Below are 26,032 nucleotides of genomic sequence, written 5' to 3'. Positions count from 1 at the left end.
CATGAGAGGCCCACTATCCAAGGCTACCCAGAGAGGAAAAAAGAGTATATTGGTGGTAGTGGATTTTGTCACTAGGGGCATGTCTACACTACAAAGTTAAGTCGATTTAAGGCAGCTTACGTCGACCTAACTATGTAAGCGTACACACTACAGTGTTCGTCCCGCTGCTGTAGCTCGCCCGCTATGCTGACCTAGTAAATCCACCTCGAGGAGCGGCATAAGGCTTAGGTCAATGTAGTTCGGGCTTTGCTGTGTCTCTATAGAAACCAAGTGTCTGTTGGCTGTCAGGGTGGCTGACAGCCAAAGCAGTGAAATTGACAAGAATTCTGCTGGTAGGGTTCCTGTTTTGAAATTGGGTGGAGGGTGTTCCAACTGTGAGCCCAGCAGTGCTGACCGCTGCAGCCTCACTGCCTGGTGCTGAGAGCCTGCGGTGTGGGCTCCCCACAGAGGTCCCAGCTGGAGCCTGTCTGGAGCCAGGGCTGGGCTTTCAGTTCTCTGCTGTGCATGGAGCTCCCAGCTGAAGCCTGGCTGCCCCCCAGGCACTCAGCTCCTCACTCCGCATGGAGCTCCCTCCTGGGAACAGAGAATCTGGGATTTCTGTGTGTATCCAGTGGTCAGGGACTGAGTACTTGTAAAAGTATATATATGCTTTAAAGTTTGTAAAAAAAAGATAAATGTATATTTGTTGAAATTTATGCTGAAGTCAGGGATGAAACTAGTCTCTAATCTTTGATATAGGAAATGTTAGATCTTAACTTGTAATACCGCCCTTGTATAGTACGTAGCGTGTGAGAGAAGAGAGATCTGGAGGGAAAGGTAGAACAATATGGAATTACATGGGATTAAATCTGAGATTAAATTTTGGTTGTTGCCTCTTCTGATTTGCAATTCAGTTGCTAACTGCACTGTAATTAGTGTGATGTTCAGTTTAGGGTGGTTAACGAAACTAACACCTGTATGGTGCATCATATGATCTGCAAAGAAAAAAAGAATCTGCTGCCTAATTTTCTTGCTATATGATGTGCAAAGAAAGTCTGAACTTGCCGTTTTAACATGAGAAAAATCACGTTTTGTTTACTCTCTGGAGAAATAATAGGATTACATCTTTGCAGATTTCAAGAAAGGAAATCTATCAGTTGAGAAGGGAAATTATTTTTATTTTCATAGACTCATAGAAGGGTATGTCTACACTAGAAACGTAAGTTGAACTATATTAGGTCGACTTGCAGCCACCACAGTAATCACTATGGTGGTGCATGTCCACACTATGCTCCTTGGGTCGGTGGTGTGCGTCTTCACCATGAGCGCTCCCACCAATCTAAGAGGGGCAGTGGGGGAGCTGAGAGCCCCATCTTTCAGCTCCATTGGCAGCTCCCTGCTGGGAGCCTGGCTACCCCACAGGCTTCCAGTGGGCTAGCCCCTCTTTCTCTCCCCTGTTTTCTGTTGGGAGCAGGGGAAGCCGCCTGGGGCTTCTTGCTTCCCTGTTCCTTGCCAGGAGTGGGGGGAAAACTGCCCAGGGCTTCTTGCCCCCGGGGAGTGAGGTTCAGCTGCCCCGGCTTCTCAGCCTCGCCTCTCTTGCTCTCTGCTGGGAGTCGGGCAGCCTCATCAATTTCATGGCCCCCAGCACAGAGCCCTGAAATTGACAAGACAGGCAACAGCCCATGCAAGGGACACTGTGTCTACACAGACGCTGTGTCGCCCTAACTACACTGATGTAAGCACTACGCCTCTTGTGGAGGTGGAGTTATTATGTCATAGGGCACTTATATCATCAGGACAAGGCTGTAGTGTAGATGCTGACATAATTAGGTCGACATAAGCTGCCTTATGTCAACCTAACTGTGTAGTGTAAACCAGCCTATAGAAATGTAGGGCTGGAACAGGCTTTGAGAGGTTGTCTAGTTCAGCTTCCTGCATTGAGGCAGGACCAAGTAAAGGTAGATCATCCCTGGCAGATGTTTGCCTAACATGTTCTTAAACCTCCCATGATGGGGACTCCACAACCTCCTGTGGAAGCCTGTTCCAGTGCTTAACTATCCTTATAGATAGAAGGTTTTTCCTAGTATCTAACTGAAATCTCCCTTGCTGCAAATTAAACCCGCTACTTCTTGTCCCACCTTCAGTGAACATAGAGAACAATTGATCAACTCTTAACATATTTGAAGACTCTTATCAGGTCCCCTCAGTCTGTTCTCAAGACTAAACATGCCCAGTTTTTTAAAATCTTTCCTCATGAGTCAGGTTTTCTAAGTCTCTTGTCATTTTTGTTGCTGTCCTCTGGATTCTCTCTTCAATTTTTCCATATCTTTCTGTGACGAGTCCACTGCCCCGTACCTCTTCCTGGGCCTGCTGGCTGTCCCAATAAAGTGCAGAGAGGCCTCCAGTTATGCAGCACCCGTGGCTTTATTTACACACACAGTTCTCCCACCACCAGTGTTAAGCTATATACAAAGCTTGCAGGGTTAGTTCCCTCTTTTCCTGCAGTCAGCCTGCAGCTAGGAGACTGACCTTTTCCTGGCTGGCTTTTCTGCTGGCTCCCAGCCCTTATGACTGCTGGCTTGTCAGCCCGCAGGTGGAGCCAATCCACAGACCAGGCATCAAGTCTGTTTCATCAGCGCCAACCTATTTCTCTTCATTGGAGCTGGCTGAGCAGGGGAAATTAAGTGCTTTTGCACCAACCCCCTGCCACACTTTCCTAAAGTGTGGTACCCAGAACTGGACACGGTACTCCAGCTAAGGGCCTGACTAGGGCTGAGTAGAGCAGGACAATTACCTCTCTTGTCTTACATATGACACTCAGGTTAATATACCCTAGAATATTAGCCTTTTTCACAACTGTGTCATACTGTTGACTCAAATTCAATTATTGATCACCGTAACCCCCCAGGTCCTTTTCAGCAATACTGTTGCCTCACCGGTTATTCTCCATTTTGTCATTGCAGTTTTAAAACTGTTTTTGGCATCTTGTCTGAGAAAAAACAAAAAGCAGGTTTTGTTTCTGTCAGAAAAACGAACCCCCTTTATACTTTTGTTTACACTTTAAAGAATCAAAAAGAAGGGCACATATTTCCTCCCCTCCCCCGCCCTTTGGTCCCCTTTAAAGTCTACATAGTACTTATTTTTCTTCCAAGAGATATTTTGAGCAGCAGATAGCAAGTTATTTGAAGTGAGAGACTATCCTTATTTTCATCCCTCTGTGTAACTAATACATATGATGGGGCAAAAAAGATTTGCTGGATAAAAAGATTTACTGGGTAGCGTTATTTTATAGCATGTCTTTTTTGTTTAAAAAAAAATCACAAAAGTGAACTTGAGAAGGTGCGAAATGTGTCATTTCACATCAGGGTGGATTTAATTTAAATCATTTAAATCACTAGTCAGGAAGACACGATTTCTACATAAAAGTGCATTCTTGTTGATTGTTATAACCTTAATACATATTCTTTACAACTCAGATAGATGTAGGTTTCATTTTTAGAAGTTACACACTAAAGATTTTTGAAGTGATTTATTTTGAAAACTTTTCAGATTAGTCTTACAGCTATATCAGAAAATGAATGATTGGTTATTTCATTTTTCAAAGGTAATTGAAGCAGATATTTATGAAGTCATTGGGAGGTGAACTATCTCCAATTCAACAGGTTAATCATTAATATTTGGAGGATTTTCTTGCTATGCTGTATTAGGAGGGAGAACATCACCAGACAGACATTTAAGTTGTTAAAACAACAACAACATTACGTATTCTGGATTTTTTTCTTCAACTGCAAACATACAATATTTTTACAAAACAAGCATATGAATTTTTGAATTTAGTTAAACATTCAAGTTTAAGATCAAGTTTGTTTTTGTTAAAATTGTTTTAAACTAAAATAGTTAATGAAATATTTTTATAAAATGAAACAAAAAAAAATTAATCTATGTCAGCCAGGTCAACATGAGAAACTTAAAATATTGGCTTCTGCAGCTAAATCAGTCGTCTTCACCTTCATTTTCCTGTTTGTTCATAATCTGGAAAAGAAAAATAAGCTTTCCTGATTTTTCAGGTCCCAAACGATTTCTCAATTTGGAATGAATTAGTCCAAAGGAAGAAAATATTCTTTCGACGCCGGCAGAAGAAGCTACTGCTGTTAAAAGTGAGATTATCACTTCAACAGCCTCTGAATCCAAGTGCTTACATGACTTCCACCAGTTCACTGGTGTGACTTTAAAACATCATCATCAAACATCTATTTCTTGAATGGCTCACCCTTAGTTCTGAAGTTTCTTATAGTTGGCATTATGGAGGGATGATTGCTGGATGTCCATGTCATAGCCATCTCCTCCTCTTCAGCAGTTAAGGTTTGATCCTGGTACTGAGTTTTGAGAATATTTGCAAGAAAATGAGCTGGAGCTGGATTTGTCCCATTTGTTTTTTTAGTGCTTGTAATTTAACTCTGTCATTGTATATTTCTCTTTTTAAGATCTCACTCAGTTCCTTCCAAATTTCAACAGCTTCAGCAATAAAACAGCTATTTCCCTGCATTTTGTTCAAGGCTACATAAATAGGCTTCAGGGTACTCAGCATGTGTTCAACATTTCTCTTAAGCCCTGTGGCACGGCGACTCCTCACTGGCGCAGCACCTCCTGCTGGTTGTCCAGTGAATTAGCTTTTTCCAGCCCAGAGCGCCCTCTGCAGACTGGTGTCTCTCCTGCCACTGGTCCCGTGTCCTTTCCAGACCCTGGTGCCTTTTTATGCCCCCACAGTAACCCACAATCTAGGCCCCCTCCCATCCAGGGGAACCCCCAACCTCCTATCCTCTCCTTGCCTCAGTGGCTACTGCTAGTCATTGTCTAGCCCCCACTTCCTGGGGCAGGCTGTAGTCTATAAACCACCCATCATCGGCAAGGGGGGTTGGACCAGCTGCCTCTGCCTAGATCTGGGCTGCCCCTCTGCAGCCCCAGTACCCTTTTGTGGGCCCTTAACTTGGCCTGCAGCCTGGGGCTTTGCTAGGCTGGAGTTTCCCAGCTCCCTCTGCCCTTCCCCAGCACTGCTCCACCTCAGGGACCCTGCTCAGCAGCCAGGTCCTTCCCTCTCAAAAGCTAGAGAGGGAGTGTTGTTTTAGCCTCTGGCCCTCAGACCTCTTATAGGGCCAGCTGTGGCCTGATTGGGGCATGACCCCACCTTTGGCTGCCTTTCCCATCAGCCTAGTCTTTGGCTCGCAGCCCCAGCCCTCTCCCAGGTCTGGCTGTAACCTTTTCAGGACCTACAAGCACAATCTTGAGAACTTTTACTGTGACAGTGCCATCTATTTTTTCACGATTTTGTTCACAAACTGTCGTCAGATTAGGCCAGTTCTTGATATAGTGCTCAAAACAGTCCACTACTGAGTTCCATCGCACATCTTGTGGAAGAATTACCTTGGTTCCTCCCACTTTTTTCAGAGCAGCTGCTGCAAAGTGGTTGTTATGGAAGTATTTTGCAATTTTAACAAAATTAGCCTTTATTTCTGGAACATTGAAGTGTTTGGCTAGGAGGTGCATCAAATGAGCACTGCAACTGTATGTTATTAGCTTGGGACTCTCTTCTAAATAATTTCTTCTCATCTTGGAAACATTTGCAGCATTGTCTGTGACCAAGCTGCGTACTAGACATTTGAATTTTTTTTCACAGTTTGTTATAGCTTTTACTGCTACTTCTTGTAAGTATTCTGCTGTGTGTGCATTTCCTGATGTATCAATTGTTTCTGTAAGGAAGACATTCCCTTCTTCTGTTGTCACAAAGCACATACAACAGAATCATTGTGGACATTGCTCCACCCATCAAGACTCAGGTTAACAATTTTACCCTCTAGACCTTTTGCACACTGCTCAATTTCTCTTTCATAATCTTTATCCAGCAATTTGCCTGCGACATCTGCTGTGTTGGATGGACTGTATCCTGGTCTTAATGATTGAACGATGTTAATGAAGTGTGGGTTCTCAATCATACGGAAAGGAGAGTTTGTTGCATAAACAAACCGGGCAATTTTTTCATCAATTACCTCTTTTTGTAATCTGCTGGTTCTTATCACAAACTTATCTATGATTGTTTCTGGATGATGGAGTTTTTTTTTCTTTTTGCTACAGGTGATATACTGTGGCTCTGTGACATACATGATGTGACTGAAACACTGTCATTGGCAGATAACTCTGAAAGTATAGAAAATGATGGTGATCTTGAAGGTGGATAGTCTTTAGAATGCTGTATGTTGAGGATGGATTCTCCTAAACAAAATAAGTCAATGCTGTTATTTAACTATTATTACCCTACTGCTCCTTCAGTATAACTCATTGTATTCACTGACACTCAGTACTACTGTATTTTAAAGGAAAACTGTAACAGGAAGATCTGCCTATTTCAGCTATTTATTTTTTATCACAACTGCATCTAAAATGATAGTACCATAGAGTAATAACTATATATTTTTGCTCAAACATGAGAATTCAAGAACAGTCCAGAAAGAAGACAGGCAGCCCTTAAGAAAGAAGTATGAAATAAAAAAGTTTACCAACCTGAAGATCCTGCATGTTCAGACATATTCCTTTCATCAACATTACATGAATATATTGTCTGATACTATAGAATTATAATTTATAATCCCTATTCCATGATGAGATACATTATAGCTCAAAGATATCTTAATTGAAACTATTTTTAGATAGGTTTTTTCCTTAAAAAGCATTTTATCAAAAAAATCCAATTTTAAATTAAAAAAAAATCTGATTTAAAAAAAATCATTTGATTTTTATCCACCCTGTTTCACATAGGCAGTGATGTGTCTTGTATAGTAAAAGGATAGATCTGGAGACTTGTTTTAAGACAGTGGTCCCCAACCTTTTTGTGGCCAGTAGCACATTCATGTTTTCAGAAGAGTGTGGCGGGCGCCAACAATTTTTAAGGCTTATTTTGTATTTGTACGTTAAATAATACGAAACACATCATATTTAATATTACATAATATATGAATCCAGAGAGAAGCCAGAAGCCGGAGAGAAGCCGTGAGGACAGAGAACACCGGTGCCTGCAGCCCCGGAGTACTCTGTCCCCAGCAGGCGCGGGGCCCCGGCTTCTCTCCCCTGCTGGGCACTAGTCGGGCCCCGCGCCTGCTAGGGCAGGGCTGGCTTTAGGTTTTTGGCCGCCCCAAGCAAAAACATTTTTGGCTGCCCCCTACCCCAGCCCTGGGCTCTCCCCCACATGCACCCAAATTCACATGGAAGGCATAGGGACTAACCCTCAAACCTTGTACCCAGAAAGGGATGGGGATCTAGTAAAGAGGGTTCAGGCAGAGGAGCGGGTGTGGGGGTGGTTGGGGGCTCTACACTGGCAGAGCAGCGGGGTGTGATGTACTCGCGGAGGAGGAGAGGGGGTATCAGGAGGGTTGCGGGAGAAGAGATGCAGGGGAAGGGTGAGGTGCGGGAGGAGAGGGCTGGGGGAGAGGTGCGGGTGAAGGGAGAGTACAAGGGGAAGGGGTGCGGCGAAGGAGCGATGGGGGGAGGTACAAGTGAAGAGGCTGCGAGCGGGATGGGGGGTGCAAGGGGTGAGAGGGGTAGGTGCTGACAGCTGCTTCCTGAGCCCCGTGCAGGCAGAGCCGAGAGGATGGACACTGACCCCCAGGTGCCCGAGCCGCGGGGGTCCCCGGGCGGGGCAGTATCCCCCACTGCCCTGCTCAGAGCCAGGCTCTGCCTCTCCCCACTCGTGGCACTGTGGGGGCCCGAGCCAAGCAGTGTGGGGCTGAGGTGGGGGAGGTGCGCAGCAGGCTGGGTCTGGGGGCAGGAGGGGGCAGCTCCCTGGCAGCTCGGGCTGCCCAGCCACTCACTCCATCAGTGCGCGAGCTGGGATCCGTGCCCCCTACCCAGCCCAGCCCAGCAGTGCCCTGCACAGCCCACTCGGGTGGGGAAACGCCACGCTGCCCTGGGGAGACTCACTGCAGCAGCAGTGGCAGTAGCGGTGGTGGCAGCAGGACCCCTCCTACCGTCCCTGCATCCCGGGCCCCGCTTCCCTCCCTCCCCGGCTCCTCACACACTCTGGGAGCCCCTCTCACTGCCACAGCCCGGGCTCTGGCTCGCCAGCGGCAGGGCTCTTGCCAGGGCTGGCTCCCAGCTTTTTGCAGCCCCGGAGTTCTCTGTCCCTGGCAGGTGCGGGGACGCGGCTTCTGTCCTCTGCTGGGCACTAGGCGGGCGCACATAAATGCCCCGGCGGGCGCCATGGTGCCTGCGGGCACCACGTTGGGGACCACTGTTTTAAGACATGGTTAATTTGAGATGAATAAAAAATCATACTTGGCAATGATACAAGTACTTACATGTGACTGTCATCTGATTCACAGATCTTTAATCAATCGTGCAATCACTCGGTAAAACTTTAATGTTCTTTTCTAATTACACCCGAAATAAAAAAAAAATACTCTGTAGTCAGATGCTGGACACGCTTAGTTATGTAGCATACTCATTTCCAAGGGAAAAAAAGCATGGCCATGTCTCACCTGCCTATGAACTGTTACTGGACATGACCCTGTAAGCTTTCTCTTATGGAAACCTTTTAGGATTGGTACCATTTGGCATTGATCACTCTCACAGCGAGTTGACATAAGGGAAGACAGTAGAAGCAATAAAAATCATGTTTTTCTCTCCATGCTATTTCCATAGTATGTTCTATCTTAATGTTTGTTGTCCAACAGCTGTTCTTCACTTGTATGGTTTGCTTCTTCCCGTTGCCTTCATTTGTGCACTAGTTCTTCTGATTGTTTTGCTGTAGCAGAGATATTGCTTGCTTGTTCTTTCATTCAAATTCTTAGCCTTGGAGACAGCACTGTATCCAGGCTGTAATAGTGAGGAGAGAAGGTCTGGTTTTATCAAACTTTATTTTTATGCACTGCTGACTTACTGAATATTTTTTTTTACTTTTCCTGCCACTCTGTTCCCATAAAATATCTTTACCTCTTTCTGTTTCTAAAATTTAAGCTGCTACTTAGATTCGTTTTCAGATCAGCTGTAGACTTATCAAGTAGATTTGTTGAGCACTTACAATGCGCTTGGTGCTGTACAAACATATAAGGAAACTAGGAATTTAACTCTAGTGTAGGTGTAAATAGAACAGTTAACACACACAGTCTAGTGATAGGAATTTAAGATAACAAAATCTTGCAGAAGTTGAGGTTGAAATGTTTTGCTGAAGAAGTGTGTTCTGGAGGGCAAGGAGATAATTTGCCCCATGACAATAAACCTGAGGTCATCTTGTCCAACCCCCCTGCTCAAAGCAGGGCCAATCCACAGACAGATTTTTGCCCCAGACCCCTAAATGGCTCCCCTCAAGGACTGAGCTCACAACCCTGGGTTTAGCAGGCCAATGCACAAACCACTGAGCTATCCCTTCCCCTCTTTGTTTCAGACAGTCTGAGATGTTTTATGTGCTTTTATAGAAGGTTATTCAAATAGTCTTCCTAGCTGTGATCATGAGCATGAGGGTGAGCATTTCTACTCTATGTAACAGGTACTATGGGCTATAACAAGAATGTGGGGGGTAGGTGCTGGGGGGGGGGAGTTTTGAGTTTACTTGAAGCTTAAAGAAAATGTTTTAATCAGGCTCTTGGAAGTAGGTCTCTGATGATAATGATGATTACTGGTGCGAGCTCTCTATTTAAGCAGAATTAGATAGGAAGGAATATAATTCTTGGTTACTCAGAATGGAAACTTCAGTAACAAGTGACCTCTTTGTCCCATCCTTGTTCTAGATTTGAGTGCTGGGTCAGATGCTAGTTTCTATGCGATTTGGTTTTTAGATTTTTACATATTTTCACTGAGAGTGGAACTGGGACTTACAAAACTGGGACCTGGGGGGGTTGAGTCTTATCAAGAAATGGTCTCTGAGTCTGTTCATTATGACAGGAGGCTCACACACGCAGGAGGTTATGACATTCAGTGCTGTATGACACATAATAATGAGGGGAGTGTTACCTGGTGACAAGTGTCGGACAGGATACCAGGGTATTTTTCCTGGCTCTGACACCATCTCACTTGGTGAATTACTGGATTTGCTTGGGTGAATTATATATCCTCTGTCTGTTTCGCCATATGTTTAATAAGGCTGGTACCTACGGTGAGTCCCGATTCAATTGTGGAAAGGGTCTTGCCAGTCACTGCCCCCCATATCACTCCCTGCCCCACGCATCCTAGAAGCACCCGCCCCAACCAGAGTCATGGAGCGGGGGGGAAGGGGCAGTTTGCCCCATGTCCCCATTTAAGAGGATCCTCAAACCCAGTGGCGTTATGACATGCACTGGGTCATGGCACCACTTGAGTTTAGCATGGCCTCCCCTCCATCATGATAGAGGGGGGCAGGCCAAACCTACATGGTGTTGTGACCTTGTGTGCTGGGTCTCAACACCCAGTAGCCAGGCCCAGCACTGCGGGACAAGAGCCATTGCCGCAAGTGAGTGTGAAGTGGGCTTGTTCTCCAATCACCTCTGCCTCCTCAGGGCCTCCCCTGCTAGCCTGGGCTACAGGGCTGGGGAAAACTGAGTAGGTAGCTGAGGGGGCCTAGCTGGGGAGGGGAGAGGGAAATGGAGTTGGGCGGGGGTACTAGTAGTGTGGAAAGCATGTAATGGTTTGTTTTTTCTTTTTTCTTTTGTGTTTGAATTACTTAAGAAAGTGTGTGTGTGTGTGTGTGTGTGTACGTATATTTACACACACATTCTTTACATGTAAAGATGGGTCCCCAAAAAAGACAAAATAAATGTGGTGGGTTGGCTTAGTAAAAAGTTTTGGAACCACTGTGTTAATAAATTATGCATCATAATGTTTTTTAACATTATGGAGGGAGGGATAGCTCAGTGGTTTGAGCATTGCCCTGCTAAACCAAGGGTTGGGAGTTCAATCCTTGAGGGAACTACTTAGGGATCTAGAGCAAAAATCAGTACTTGGTCCTGCTAGTGAAGGCAGGGGGCTGGACTTGATGACCTTTCAAGGTCCCTTCCAGCTCTTTGAGATTGGTATATCTCCCATTATTTGAGATCCTCTGATGAAAGAGGCCACAAAAATGAAAAGTTTAGTTATTTATGATTATTCATACTAAGAAAGTAATTTAATTTCACACTTCCTTGCTTCCACCTCCACATGCTGCATCACCCCGTTGGTCATTTCCATTGTGGCTCTTTTTATACTCTCTTATGAAGCAAGGCACTGACCAGAGGCAGAATACCAGAAGTGATTTGACAGCTCATCTGATGTGCTATGTCAAATCCTATATTTCTAGAGTAGGGATCAGCAACCTTTGGCCCGCGGCCCACCAGAGTAAGCCCCCTGGTGGGCCGGGCCGGTTTGTTTACCTGCTGCATCCGCAGGTTCGGCAGGTAAACAGCCCGGCCCACCAGGGGGCTAACCCTGGTGGGCCGCATGCCAAAGGTTGCCGATCCCTGTTCTAGAGTTAAACAAATCCTATATTTTAAAAGGTTTTAAAAGTTGAATTTGTTTAGGGCTGTTCACTCAAAATACCAAGTGATTTGGGAATATCTGAATTTGATCCTATGGCTCTATGGTTAATTGATAAGAATTGTTTTAGCTGAGTAGTTCATAGTCTGAAATTCTAATTATTTATGTATTCCAACAAAAATCTCTAGTACCTTACAGCAGTTTTTTAAAGAGAAAAGTAAAATTGGGAAAGTAATGTATTTTTACTTACTTGAATGGGCATTTGACCAGTCAAAAAAATAGTTGGTTGATTGGTCTAATTTTATCAAATTAATGTAAAAAGTGGTCAAATATTTTAAAGCACTAATTTATTAGAACAGTAACATCAGTAACAAAAAGAGCAAAACTTTATGGTCATAGTAGGCTTAGCCATAGATACTTAGGCCTAATTTAAAAAAAAAGTTATTTCATAACTGAGTTGTTTTAACTCAGAAAAATTGAAACACAATGAAGTTCTAAAAAATGAAAATAATTATTACTACTTTTTTATCAATGTTAGGCTAGCATTTAAATGTGAACATTATTCAAGGGTGAACAGTTACAAAAAGGAAAGAAAAATTAAATTAAATTAAACAAATGTAACAGCTAAAAAAGAAAAGTCATTTTGAAATGCACTTATGGTAGGTAAGCAGCAGGCCAACTCTCTTAGCAGCTTAACGACTGTGCATCTTTTCTCTTTGTTGGGGGAGGAGTTTTAATGACCGTGAACTTTCCACTCTCTTCCTCACTCCCTTCTGGCTTAATTTCTATGGCTATGTCTACACTGTAGTTATAAACCTGTGGCTGGGCCCATGTTAGCTGACTTGGGCTCGGGCTGCAGGGCTTTTTAATTGGAGCATAGACTTCTAGGCTCACGATGTAACCCTGTGAGGTTGGGGGGCGGGGTGTCCTAGAGCTCAGGCTACTGCTGTCTGAGACTGTATAAACAGCCCCACAGCCCAAGGAACACAAGCCTGAATCAAGTGTCTGACTGCAGTGTAGATATACCCTATGTTTGTCTAATCAGTTTAGACTGTAAGTTTTTTTAGGCAGGAACTGTGTCTTTAAAATGTAAACCAGCATGTATGTTAATGTCCTGGTATACAAGTGAAGATATCTATACACACACCCATGCAATGTTAGTTCCAGAAGATTGCAGCCAGTCAAGATGCTTAACTCTCATCTGATCACCTTTTTCCTAACAGGTGGCATTAGCATATGGTATAGTGAATGATCAAGGAAGGCATTTAAGTAGTCTTGTTAACAGATGGCACCAAGATGAAATGAAAAAAGGTAGGCTGCTGCCTACATCAGGGCATTCTCGCTGGAATATTTTTTAATAATTAAGCATGGACTACAAATAGGTGATCAATGGACACTATTTGTCTGCTCAGTTCACCAGCTTGCCAAGCTTATGTGATGTAGCATGAGGTTGTAGAGTTTCTCTTGGAGTTCTTTGGAGAAAAATTTGATGATATCCTCATATTCTTGGGTGCATTGAGGTATGGGATTTTCTTTGAGTTCTTTATAGTAAATGGTGTCGGAGAGTACATCTATACTGGATAAAAAATCAGTGGTAGTGCGTCTCAGAGCCCGGTCAATTGACTCGAGCTCACAGGGATCAGGCTCTGCAGCTAAAAATAGCCGTGTACATGTTTGGGCTGGAGACCAGCCCCAACAGCGACACTGTCGTTTTTAGCCCCACAGCCTGAGTCCCATGAGCCTAAGTCAGCTGACCTGGGCCAGCTGCGGCCATGTCGTGGGTCTTTTATTGCAGTGTAGATGTACACCGAGAGAGTTGTTGGTTGGGCTCGTCAGCACTGTTGGGACCACGATGGTGCTCCCTTTGTCTGCTGGTTTGATCGCTATTTGGTGGTTGGATTTCAGAGACTCTGTAGCTGTCCTCTCAGTAGCAGTGAGATTGTGGTGGATGTGATGTTTTGTTAAGGATTTCACAGTCATCACAACCAATCACCCTGCACTGAAACCTAGCTTGTGAATTCCTCATTTTGTAGTTGTGGATTGAGTTTTCCTTTCTAAGTTTAGTACTTCGCATTTATCTTTATTAAATTTCATCTTGTTGAATTCAGACGAATTCTCCAATTTGTCATGGTCATTTTGAATTTTAATCCCATCCTCCTGAGTGCTTGCAGCCTCTCCCAACTTGCTGTCATCTGCACATTTTATAAGCAGGTTTTCCACTCCGTTATACAAGTCATTAATGGAAGTATTGAATAGTACCAGACTCAGGACTGACCCCTGCAAGACCCCACTTGATATGTCCTTCCAGTTTGACAGCGAATCATTGATATTTGAATACAGTCTTTCAACCAGCTGTACACTGCGTTATAGTAATTTCATCTGGAATCAATTTCCCTAGTTCTTATGAGAATGTCATGTGGGACTGTGTCAAAAGCTGTACTAAAATCAACATATACCAATCTATTGCTTCTCCCATCTACTAGACCAGTAACCCCGTCGAAGAAGAAAATTATGTTGGTTTGGTATAATTTGTCCTTGACCTTGTATTCCTATTCTCCTCTAGGTGCTTACATGCTTATTGTTTAATAATTTGTTCCAGTATCTGGGCTGACTGGTCTGTAATTCCCTGGGTCCTCTTCATTTCCCCCCTTTAAAGCTAGCTACTGTGTTTGCCCTTTTCTAGTCTTCTGGAACCTCACCTATCTTCTGTGAGTTCTCAAAGATAATAGCTAATAGTTCGGCGGTTGTTTCAGCTAGTTATTTAACTACCCTAGGATGAATTTCATCAGGCCTTTCTGACTTCAGTACATCTAACTTACCTAATTGTTCTTTAACCTGTTCTCCCCTATTTTGACTTACGTTCCTTCCCCTTTATTGTTAATATTGTGTTGTGTGCTCACCATTAATCTTTTTAGTGAAGACTGAAGCAAAATAGGCATTAAACACCTCAACCTTCTTGGTGTTATTTGTTACTAGCTCTCCGCTGTTAAGTAGAAGTACCTATACTTTCCTTCATCCCTCTCTTGCTTCTAATGTGTTTAAAGAACCTCTTCTTATTGCCTTGTATATCCCTTACCAGGTATAACTCATTTGGTGCCTTAGCTTTTCTGATTTTTGTCTCTACGTGGTTGTGCTATTCTCATGGACGCATTGCTAAGGAGTAGAACATGTTTCCCTGAGGTCATAGCAAAGAACTACAAAGAAAGATTTGAGGGACAAAGCTACCACTTGCACCAAATCCTGCAGTCAGGCCAAAGCGTGCACATGGCAGCTGTGCGGTGCGAAGGCAAAAGAGTATCTCATCACCTCTTCACTCAGCCTAATCCTGGGGATGCTGTGTGCATGGCCAGGCCTTGGGCATAATGCACAGCAGCCTGTGGATGGCTATAATGTAACAGCTGCTGTCCAGCCCCAAAGCCACAGCTGGGTATTGGTTCAGCATGGTCTGCCCTGGCCCACACCCCTTTTCCTCTTGAAACTTCCTCCCGGATGGCAGTGTGATGGGGAGTAGCAAAAGAGCCACTTGAGAATCCCCCTCCCATGCCTGGTTTATCCAACTCAATGGCAGATTCCTCATGTGATGTAAGGTGCTGCTCTGCATCTGAGAGTCTCCTCCCAGATTCTTAAAAATCAACTAACCAGAATTAAAGTTAAATTTTAAATCAAATATATTTGAGTTAAAGCTTGACTGAACAGAAGAGTTTGTCTTCAAAATAGAGGCATGCCTAGATTTTCAGTAGGAGTGTTTTGATCCTACTACAGTTCATCTCAGACAATCAGTCATTTTACTATCTAGTATTAATAACTAAAGTACTTGTCTGAAGTCTGCGTATAAAACAAGTCTGGTTTAATAAGTGAAAGGAGCATCATGTCCAGATGAATAAAGCCTTTTTACAGTATAATTGGCAATTGCTAAAAGAGCACACTCATTCAGATCTGTTACATCAGTCGTGCACGAGGTCAGGGGGAAACTCTACTGTACATCCCATCTTCTGATTTGGCGGCGAGCAGCTTTATATTTGAAATTCTTGCATCCCACTAGTGTTAAATCAGAGGAGTGGTAGAAGGAGGGTTGGGAGTGTTTGTTTTGTGTCTGTATGTACTGCTGAGAGAGGCAATTCTCAGAACAGCTCATTAAGTGATTCGGTCTTGTGCTGCAAGCTGTCAGGACAGTCATTTTAATCTTGCAGACATATGTTGTCTCTCTACAGAGAGCATAATTGAGGAATAGATTCTTTACTGGGTTGCATTTTTCGGGGATGTTGTTTGGGGTTTTCTTTGTTTTGTTTATTTTTGGAAAATTGCACATATTCTGTGTTGATGGAGAAATTATTTTCAGCTGAAGAGGCATTTGTTTTACATAGATAAGTGTAATTAATATTCCAGAAGATCATCTGGTAAATCATTTTATTTCTCTACTAACTTGTACAATTTTTTATATTTTATTTTAACAAACTACAAGTATAGTAAAGTTAGACTTTTTTGTGAATTCTGCTTGTATCCATTTTAATTCAGTGAAAGGAAAAGTAATTTACTGCTTTTGTCTAAACATATGACCCCTTCTAGACTACTGCAAATGTCTAATTTTAAAATCACAGCCTGCCTGTGATAGTGTGTTCACTTTTCAAAAGATATTGTGGTCAAGTTAATCTGATTGGCTGAAATCCTGGTCCCAATGAAGTTAATGGGAGTTTTGCCATTGACTTCAGTGGCGCTGGACATTCATTTTTGTGAACATATACACCATTTTGATCGTGCATTCGTAAGTAAGACTTGACTTAAACACATCTCTGTACATTTCTCAGGAAAGCATTGTTTCCACTGTATCGCATTTCAATGATCTTAGAGCAGCTTGTTTGACCTCTAGTGTTGAACTATGAAATTGCATCCCACTGACAAAACATTTTACATTTCAGAAAAACCAGTCTCCCCCAAATCAGGAACACTGAAGAGTCCTCCCAAAGGTTTTGATACGTCTGCAATTAGCAAAAGCTATTACAATGTGGTGAGTGATCCCTTTCCTTATTCTGAATTGTATATAATAGAACCACAATAATTTGCTCACTTTAGAATCTGTATAAAAAGTGCCACCTCTTAGCCAAAATTAAAAAGCCAAGCGCTGTAGTGAATTTTCACATTACCAAGGCCTTCATTATTTTTACAAAATATACTATTGTACATTTATGAATATGCTGTAAAGTGTGACCATAAAGCAGTTGAACTAAACAGTGTCAGAGTAAGTGAAGAAAGTTTATTTCTGGAGTGCATTTTATACTTTTTTTGTTCACTTGTTAATTTGCAAAAATCAGCTATTTGCAGTAAATCTCTTCCGGTCATTTTAAATTAACAAGGTTTTACTTTGGTTTAAGACAAAGGGCAAATAAAGAGGTGAAACATTTCGGCAGAGAAGTTTCTTGTCCTCCCTGTCTACTTTGCTGTGCTCTTTAATCAACCTACGTAACTGAGTAATGAGCTGCTGGGACCTCTCATTTACACCGTTTATCTGAACTTTCAGAAACAGGAAATGTGTAGACCGAGATGGTTAACCTTTAATAGATTTTATATATTTTCTTAGCATATTACTGACATTTCTTTAGTAGATACAAGGTATAATATTAAAAAACTCTTGGTATTTTTTTTTAATGAATACAATAGGTTTAATCCCTTATTTATAAAATATGGGTACTTATGGAAGTTCTGTCATCTTGTTTACAATGAACACATTTATCATTTTTGTTAACTACTGCTCTTTGCTGATGTCAAAACATCAAGTCTTTTTCTTTGATTCAGCTATTATTTTTTTTATGTGTTAATATATTTTCAGCAGGGCTCTTAAAGTAGAGACTATAGTTATTAGTTTGATTTTCTTATGTTTTGTGAAGAAGTAGGACCACCTCGAAGAATGCAATGATTGTACATAGCTCAGTTATTTGAAACACACACACACTCTCTCTCTCTCTCTCTCTCTCTCTCTCTCACCCTAGATCAGGGATTCTCAAACTTTTTCTTCCTGAGGTTCCCTCAACATGCTATAAAAATGCTAGAGCCCAGCAGGGTGCAGGGAGGGGGGTAGTGGGGCCCATTTTGGGCTTCAGCTGTAGGGGAGGAGGGGCGCTTGGGCATAAGCATAGTTTGATTTCTATATCTGGGGAGCAGGCTCAGGCCAGCTCCACGTGGCAGGGTCCAGGGAGGCAGCGCAATCTCCATCCCCTGAGTCACTTCAGCAGGCCCCCCGACCTGTCTGGCGTGAGGGGGGAGCGCACAACCAAAAATTATAATTCAAAGGGGCGGGGGGCTCAGCTCAAAAAGTTTGAAAACTGTTCAAGGTGCAGGCTGGAAGATAGCTAGGGGCTGTGTGCAGGCAGGGGAGTAGCTCAGGGTGCAGGCAGGAGGGTAGCTAGGGGCTGTGTGCAGGCAGGGGAGTAGCTCAGGGTGCAGGGAGGTGGGTAGCTAGGGGCTGTGTGCAGGCAGGGGGTAGCTCAGGGTGCAGGGAGGGGGGTAGCTAGGGGCTGTGTGCAGGCAGGGGGTAGCTCAGGGTGCAGGCAGGAGGGTAGCTAGGGGCTGTGTGCAGGCAGGGGGTAGCTCAGGGTGCAGGGAGGGGGGTAGCTAGGGGCTGTGCGCAGGCAGGGGGTAGCTCAGGGTGCAGGGAGGGGGGTAGCTAGGGGCTGTGCGCAGGCAGGGGGTAGCTCAGGGTGCAGGCAGGAGGGTAGCTAGGGGCTGTGTGCAGGCAGGGGGTAGCTCAGGGTGCAGGCAGGGGGGTAGCTAGGGGCTGTGCACAGGCAGGGGGTAGCTCAGGGTGCAGGGAGGGGGGTAGCTAGGGGCTGTGCCGAGGCAGGGGGTAGCTCAGGGTGCAGGGAGGGGGGTAGCTAGGGGCTGTGTGCAGGCAGGGGGTAGCTCAGGGTGCAGGGAGGGGGTAGCTCAGGGTGCAGGGAGGAGATAGCTAGGGGCTGTGCGCAGGCAGGGGGTAGCTCAGGGTGCAGGGAGGGGGTAGCTAGGGGCTGTGCGCAGGCAGGGGGTAGCTCAGGGTCCAGGGAGGGGGGTAGCTAGGGGCTGTGCGCAGGCAGGGGGTAGCTCAGGGTGCAGGGAGGGGGGTAGCTCAGGGTGTAGGGAGGGGGGTAGCTAGGGGCTGTGCGCAGGCAGGGGGTAGCTCAGGGTGCAGGGAGGGGGGTAGCTAGGGGCTGTGTGCAGGCAGGGGGTAGCTCAGGGTGCAGGGAGGGGGTAGCTCAGGGTGCAGGGAGGGGGGTAGCTAGGGGCTGTGCGCAGGCAAGGGGTAGCTCAGGGTGCAGGCAGGAGGGTAGCTAGGGGCTGTGTGCAGGCAGGGGAGTTGCCCAGGGTGCAGGGAGGGGGGTAGCTCGGGGCTTTGTGCTAGGAGGGCCCCCCACTGTGGTCACTGCTCCCTGAGGGCTCTGCCGGCCATGGAGCTGGGTCCCCCCCTCCCCCCCCCCGGCGGCTCTTACCGGCTGCATGAGCAGTCAGAGGGGTCTGGGAACTAAGGAGCAGCCACAGCCCCACGTACCGGCAGCAGACGGAGGAGATGGGGCAGGACCACATCACCCACTCTGTGGTACCAGCCAGGGCAGCAGCCCGGCCCCACATTGCTGGGCTGTGGCTTCCTGCCTCCAACCTGCCCGGGGGCAGAGCCTCAGGGGGTCAGGGAGAGGGGGTGGGGATGGAGCCACCTCTGGGGCTGCCCCAGCTCTGGTTACTGCACTGCTGTTTGCGGGGGAAGAAGGGGGAGAGAGGCAACGTCTTCGTGCCTCTCCCAAACTCCACCCGGGGGCTCAGGTCAGGGCTCTGGGGCACGCGGACCCCCTGAAACCAGCTTTAAACCAGACCCTCGGTTGAGAACCACTGCACTAGAGTGCCTCTATCAATAGTTAATATTATTGGGAATGGATGGCTGCTGATGGATCATGTATTGCATTCGATACCTGCTAGCCAGGATGAAAAATAACGGTTCTGCCATTTACCCTCTGCAATCTGAAGGAATCATACTTGTTTATAGATCTAAATGTAACATGACAATCAACTTGCTATTTAATAATTTCTTAAAATGTGTAAAGGTATGTAATCTTAAATACAAAACTTCAAAAAATTGGCAATGTTGCTGTTGGTTTTTAAAACATTGTTCACTTTTCACTCCTGTTAATGTTAAAATTTTTAGCTGTAAAGTGATTTTCTCGATACCATCTCATGGAAATGTGCATGATCCTGTTACGGTTTGAAGTTGTCAGTAAGCTAGTGCCATTTCTCTTAGCCTCTTCTCTCTTATCTCCAGCTATTTTATTTCATTTTGTTGGGTCTAGATAGTTAGTTGATGTGAAAATGAAAAAGGTGGAAGGAAAAAAATCTGACTCAGTTTCACAATAATGTATTCAGATTTTTGTTCCAGCCATTTTATGATCCACAAATGGGCCGCTTGAGAAAGGGCTGGCTTTGTTCAAAGTATGGGAGAAGGGGAAGGGGGGGCGGGGCTGGGGCAGATTACCTATCTTATCTTTTTTGATTCAGAAATTCAAACTTTGACCAAGTTAAATTCCAAAATTTTTATTTTCAAAATTGCAATTTTTACACCCAAATAGGACCAGAGATGTTTTTCATGAAATCATGCTTTGTTCTTCAGTGACCTTAGGCACAAGGTAATGGGTCTGTCAACATGGCAGCCTTTACTTAGAATACATTTTGCATTTACTGAGGATTAATCCTTCTAAAGTTATTAGAGTATAAACATTTATGTTCAACAGAGGTGCAACCTGTATCTCTCTAGTTTTATTTCTTCATAAATAGTAGTAAATGGTACTTTAATATTGGCAGAGACTAAAGGGAAAAGAATAATCAAGGTATGAAATTCAGTTTTCTAGACTTTGACTAAATCTTTTAGAAGCTAGTATCTAAGCCTCCCTTTGAAATAAGGATATAAATAAAGCTCAGCATTCTTTGCAGTTGTGCTGTTAGTTTACATCACATACATTTTGGTTTTTTGGGCACGTCTAGTTTTTTTTTAAAGTTATTTTCACTCTGCTTGTTGCTCTGTGTTGTTTTGATCAGCATTTTAGATTTATTACTAGTGTTTTAATTAGTATGAAGTTTTCAAATATGAACATAAATCAAAATTTGACCTGGTTGAAGCTTTCCGAAAATTTTATCTTGGGAATGAAACTTCATTCATAAATAATAAATACTTTTACAATTTGTCAATCTGTATTAGGGATAAAATCCCCCCTCCACGGAAAGCTGACGTAAATGGACTCTTCATGGGGCAAATTACATGGGAGTTAAGATTGGGAATCATTGCTTAACCTATGGACAGGGTGTGACAATGCCAATAGACCCATACCCACTGTTCCAACCTCTGGTCTTGAACAAGATTGCCCTAAAATCTTAGCTCTTGTATGGGTGTTTTGAAACTGGCAAGCTTGGATGTGGTGGTGCTTGTGGGATTCTAGTAATGTATTGATGCATGGTGGGAATCTCCAAGGAAATATGGTAGAGGTCTATAAAATCATGACTGGTGTGGAGAAAGTAAATAAGGAAATGTTATTTACTCCTTCTCAGGACACAAGAACTAGGGTCGCCAAATGAAATTAATAGGCAGTAGGTTTAAATCAAACAAAAGGAAGTATTTTTTTCCACACAACACACAGACAACTTGTGGAATTCCTTATCAGAGGATGTTGGAAAGGCCAAGACTATAACAGGGTTCAAAAAAGAACTAGATAAATTCATGAAGGATAGGTCCATCAATGACCATTAGCCAGGATGGGCAGGGATGGTGTCCCTAGCCTCTGTTTGACAGAAGCTGGAAATGGGCCACAGGGGATGGATCACTTGATGATTACCTGTTCTGTTCATTCCCTCAGGCACCTAGCATTGGCCATTGTCGGAAGACAGGATACTGGGCTAGATTGATCTTTGGTCTGACCCAGTATGGCTGTTCTTATGTTCAAGCCTCACAGTAGGCTTTTGGAGAAAGAGTTGTGATACTAGACAGTCCTCATGGAAGGAAGAAGGAGTCAAAGTACAGTTTAGAGCAAGCTCAGAATATGGTGGGTGAAACTTTGCCAACTCCTCTTCCAGGATGGGACTGGACAGTGGAAAATCTCATAATCTGATGACCTGGGGGCTCTTTCCACAATATTCCACTCACTCCTCCCTGAGCATGTTATTTTATTTTATCAATTTATAGAGCACCATCTGCAATTAATAAACTCTTATCATACACTCTGATCTCAAAGTAAGTTTGATTTAGTACATATTGCACTATGTAATTGAGTATGCAGGACAAGATGTGTGCTTGGCAGGAGAATATATAAATAATAAATAGCAGAGAATTATTTTGATGCAAAGCCCGTCCATCTTGGCATATAAATACTAAAGAACTACATAATCTGAACCAGATGTAGAATTAACAATGAAATAAATTACTTTAAACGAAAGATAAATAAGTAACCATGCTGCAAAGTGGGCATGTTATCACATGACATCCCTGTAGGACAGGCTTTTAAAAAAATAAATTATTTGTACTTTCACATTTTGCTAGTTGACCATTATAGAATAATAAAGCTTAATGTGTCAAGTTTTATTTCTCTATTATGTAAGTCTATAAGCTAATTGTCTACTATATGCAGATAGCACAAATTCAAGTAGAGGATTTCTAGTGACTCTTTTAGGGGTGGAAAAGGAGGTAAAGAAATAGTTCACTTTCTGACTCTAATTTTCCATTATTTGTTCCTATATGCTTTAAAATGAGAGTCCCTCTATAAGGCTAAACTTTCCAAGCTGCATCAGCTGGTATTTGCACGTGCAAAACGCCAAGTACCCTTTGTTTGCTTGTAGATGTGGAATTTGTGCATGTGTAACATTTGCATGCTCTGCTTAGGAGCCCATGTTTGAGGATGTGGCTTGTCGAGTTCCAGTGATGCAAGCAAATTACACAATGATTCTTATTCGTTATAATGAGGGGATGTTTTAGATGAGTGATGTTAGTTGTGTGACAAAATGGGAACGTGCCGCATGTCCCTAACGTTGTAATGAAATCTGACTTTCTTTTCATGTGGTTTGAAAGTTGCTCAGTTCTATGTAGGTCATTTAAATCCATTTTTGGGTGATAGTTTTTGCCTTAGGGAGGTTACTGGGTTTTGTGTGACAGAACTGTTAACCACGCTTGATTTTTCCATGCCTTGTGACTAAGGGAAAGCTTGCACTGGATGAGCTCAGCTTTGTATGCCATTCATTAGTGTTATGTATTGTAAAAGCTGCCCTTTCAATGAAAACGACCCGTTCCTTTGGTACCCAGACTTATCTGTGCAAATGTTGTGATGGAGCTTTGAGAACAAGGTCTTTGAGGTCTAATGGGGTCTTGCAGCAGCCAGAACATGCAGAAAGCAGGAAAGGCAAGAAAGGTGATTATTAGAGAATACAGGCATGATGGTGAGATTAGGAATTCAGAAGTGCTCTGGAGAGGCACTGTAAATACTCATACTTGTAATATGGAGCACTTTATAGAACTTTACATCTTCAAAGTGCTGTACAGACATTTAATCCTCACAACTTCTTTGTGAGGTAGGTAAGTAATACTGAAAGTTGCTGGGGATAGGGTGACACAGAAAAATGGCATTTAGAGCTCTGTGAACCAGGTTTTAAAAAAATTCTTCTCAAAGTAGAAACAAAAATGCCGTTTACAATGACAGTCATCACTGTTTATGCAGACAGGAAAGTCAACTAAAGGAGAAGTTTAATATATTTTAAATGACTTTTAATAATATGTGCATGTCTAATAGCATTGCATCGCACCACTAAAGTTTTGGAATGATTTAAAGCAAAGTAGGTGAATGTGATAACTCATCTTTTTGAGTAGGGCTTTACAGCACAGTGATATTTACTGTTCAATGCATTTCAGTTTCCTGGGGGTATTGCTGAATATTGATTCTTTAAAATGTTGAAATATTTGCTGCCTTTTTAAATGATTTTTTCCCCCCAAAAATCAAGCAATCTGTGTACAGGTTAATATTATTTAGTCGTCAGATTTTCAGGCAGTTATTATGTCATGAAACAGAATGTACATTCAGAGTATTTGCTGTGTCTTAGAGACTACCATGGTATTGAGGCTTTTTTCAAGTCTCCTGCAGATTTCTTTCACTTTGGTACTGGAGCACTTTATAAAATGGTTCAGTGCTTCAACAGGCTGGCATGTTCTTGTTATTGGTTCATCTCCTTCCTTCCCCTCAGCTTTGGAAAGTTTTGTGTGTGTACATTCTGTTTTATGGGAAAACCATATTGGAAAATTAATTTTGGAGTTAGCCCTGAGAGGGCAAATGGCTATATGTATTATGCATTTTATTTTAGCACTCTTTTTGTTATATTTTTGCATGAATCCTTGTTCACTCTTGTTTTGTGATTCTGTAAGGGTCAGCTATTGTTTTATCTTTGTTTAGTCCCTTTCCAAATACATTAAAACTAATAAGTTTATTCCCACTTACAGTTTGTGCACTAACGTTGTACTGTATGTGCTAGCTGCCCAATTAATAGCTAATGCTTTCTCTGTGGCATTCCTCTGACATGGTGTCTTGAAGAATGGAGACATTTTAATCTTTGGGTCAGGATTCAGAGTTCCAACAAGAGAATGAACTCGAAAGTGGTCCCTTTTCCTTCAGATGAATAGAACCATTCAGAGAATAAAGCAGAATTCAATGACACCAATGAAAGAAACAGTGAATTCTTCATTTTAAATAGTTCAGATGTCATTTGTTTCATCAGGTTTGCATTTAGACATGAATGGCTTTTTTATGTCTTAAAACAGAGTATAGACTACAACAGTGAATAATGCATTTAGTGCAGTCCTTATTATAAATGATAAAATTAGACATTAATATAGACAAATATAACACACAAGAGAGAAAGTAATGTGGCATCTTACATGCAATGCATTAAGTCACAGAACTATCCAGAACACATCCATGTTACATTGGTATACGTAAAATAAGAACAAATCTAATTGTGATTCTGTAAAGCAGAAAAGCTTAAAAATTGGCCTGTTTCCTTGCATATAAAATATTCTAACAAATGTAGAGAAGTATATTTAATTCAGACAGGAAAGGCCATTCTGTTGCTGAATTGCCAGTGAGTAAAATCAAGTTCATGTTCTGTACTGTGCGTGTCTGTTGACATTTTGGAGACAATGAAACCTGTCTGAAGGGGCTACAAAACAGTGGTTGCTTAACAAAGGAGGGCCTTCTACTATAAATGCATCAGGTCAAGGAAACAATGCCATGCTCTGGGTGTCCCTAAACCCCGGACTGCTAGAAGCTGGGACTGGATGGTAGGGTGGATTCCTTGATAAATGTCCATGTTCTGTTCACTCCCTCTGAAACATCTTGCACTGGCCACTGTTGGAAGACAGGAACTGGGCTGGATGGATCATTGGTAAGGCTGCGAGTCTGTCACGGAGGTCACAGATTTTGTGACTTTTCATGATCTCTGTGACTTTTACAGTGGCTTTTACAGTGGCCTGAACTGAGCATGTACTTAGATTTCCAGAAAGCCTTTGACAAGGTCCCTCACCAAAGGCTCTTACGTAAATTAAGCTGTCATGGGATAAAAGGGAAGGTCCTTTCATGGATTGAGAACTGGTTAAAGGACAGGGAACAAAGGGTAGGAATTAATGGTAAATTCTCAGAATGGAGAGGGGTAACTAGTGGTGTTCCCCAAGGGTCAGTCCTAGGACCAATCCTATTCAATTTATTCATAAATGATCTGGAGAAAGGGGTAAACAGTGAGGTGGCAAAGTTTGCAGATGATACTAAACTGCTCAAGATAGTTAAGACCAAAGCAGATTGTGAAGAACTTCAAAAAGATCTCACAAAACTAAGTGATTGGGCAACAAAATGGCAAATGAAATTTAATGTGGATAAATGTAAAGTAATGCACATTGGAAAAAATAACCCCAACTATACATACAACATGATGGGGGCTAATTTAGCTACGAGTCAGGAAAAAGATCTTGGAGTCATCGTGGATAGTTCTCTGAAGATGTCCACGCAGTGTGCAGAGGCGGTCAAAAAAGCAAACAGGATGTTAGGAATCATTAAAAAGGGGATAGAAAATAAGACTGAGAATATATTATTGCCCTTATATAAATCCATGGTACGCCCACATCTCGAATACTGTGTACAGATGTGGTCTCCTCACCTCAAAAAAGATATTCTAGCACTAGAAAAGGTTCAGAAGAGGGCAACTAAAATGATTAGGGGTTTGGAGAGGGTCCCATACGAGGAAAGATTAAAGAGGCTAGGACTCTTCAGCTTGGAAAAGAGAAGACTAAGGGGGGATATGATAGAGGTATCGAGAAAGTGGATAAGGAAAAGTTATTTACTTATTCCCATAATACAAGAACTAGGGGTCACCAAATGAAATTAATAGGCAGCAGGTTTAAAACAAATAAAAGGAAGTTCTTCTTCACGCAGCGCACAGTCAACTTGTGGAACTCCTTACCTGAGGAGGTAGTGAAGGCTAGGACTATAACAATGTTTAAAAGGGGACTGGATAAATTCATGGTGGCTAAGTCCATAAATGGCTATTAGCTAGG

At 43.1% G+C, this 26,032-nt stretch overlaps 1 protein-coding gene across 5 annotated transcripts in view; it reads left to right on the top strand.

Annotated features, from left to right (window-relative positions):
- The window catches only part of ARHGEF7 (Rho guanine nucleotide exchange factor 7), a 194,661-nt gene that overhangs the window by 81,388 nt on the left and 87,241 nt on the right, over positions 1–26,032 (top strand). For 3 of the 5 annotated variants that reach the window (XM_045007703.1, XM_045007673.1, XM_045007687.1), the window contains exon 6: positions 16,365–16,453. In XM_045007703.1, the coding sequence (XP_044863638.1) occupies positions 16,365–16,453 (89 nt within the window). Of the gene's footprint in view, positions 1–9,996; positions 10,118–10,430; positions 10,451–16,364; positions 16,454–26,032 lie in introns of those variants that run through there. The other 2 variants (XM_045007681.1, XM_045007694.1) reach the window with 2 other exon arrangements.

This window comes from Mauremys mutica, chromosome 1 (assembly GCF_020497125.1).
Source record: "Mauremys mutica isolate MM-2020 ecotype Southern chromosome 1, ASM2049712v1, whole genome shotgun sequence".
Lineage (NCBI taxonomy): Eukaryota > Metazoa > Chordata > Testudines > Geoemydidae > Mauremys > Mauremys mutica.
This window is presented reverse-complemented; position numbering and strand designations above follow the sequence as displayed.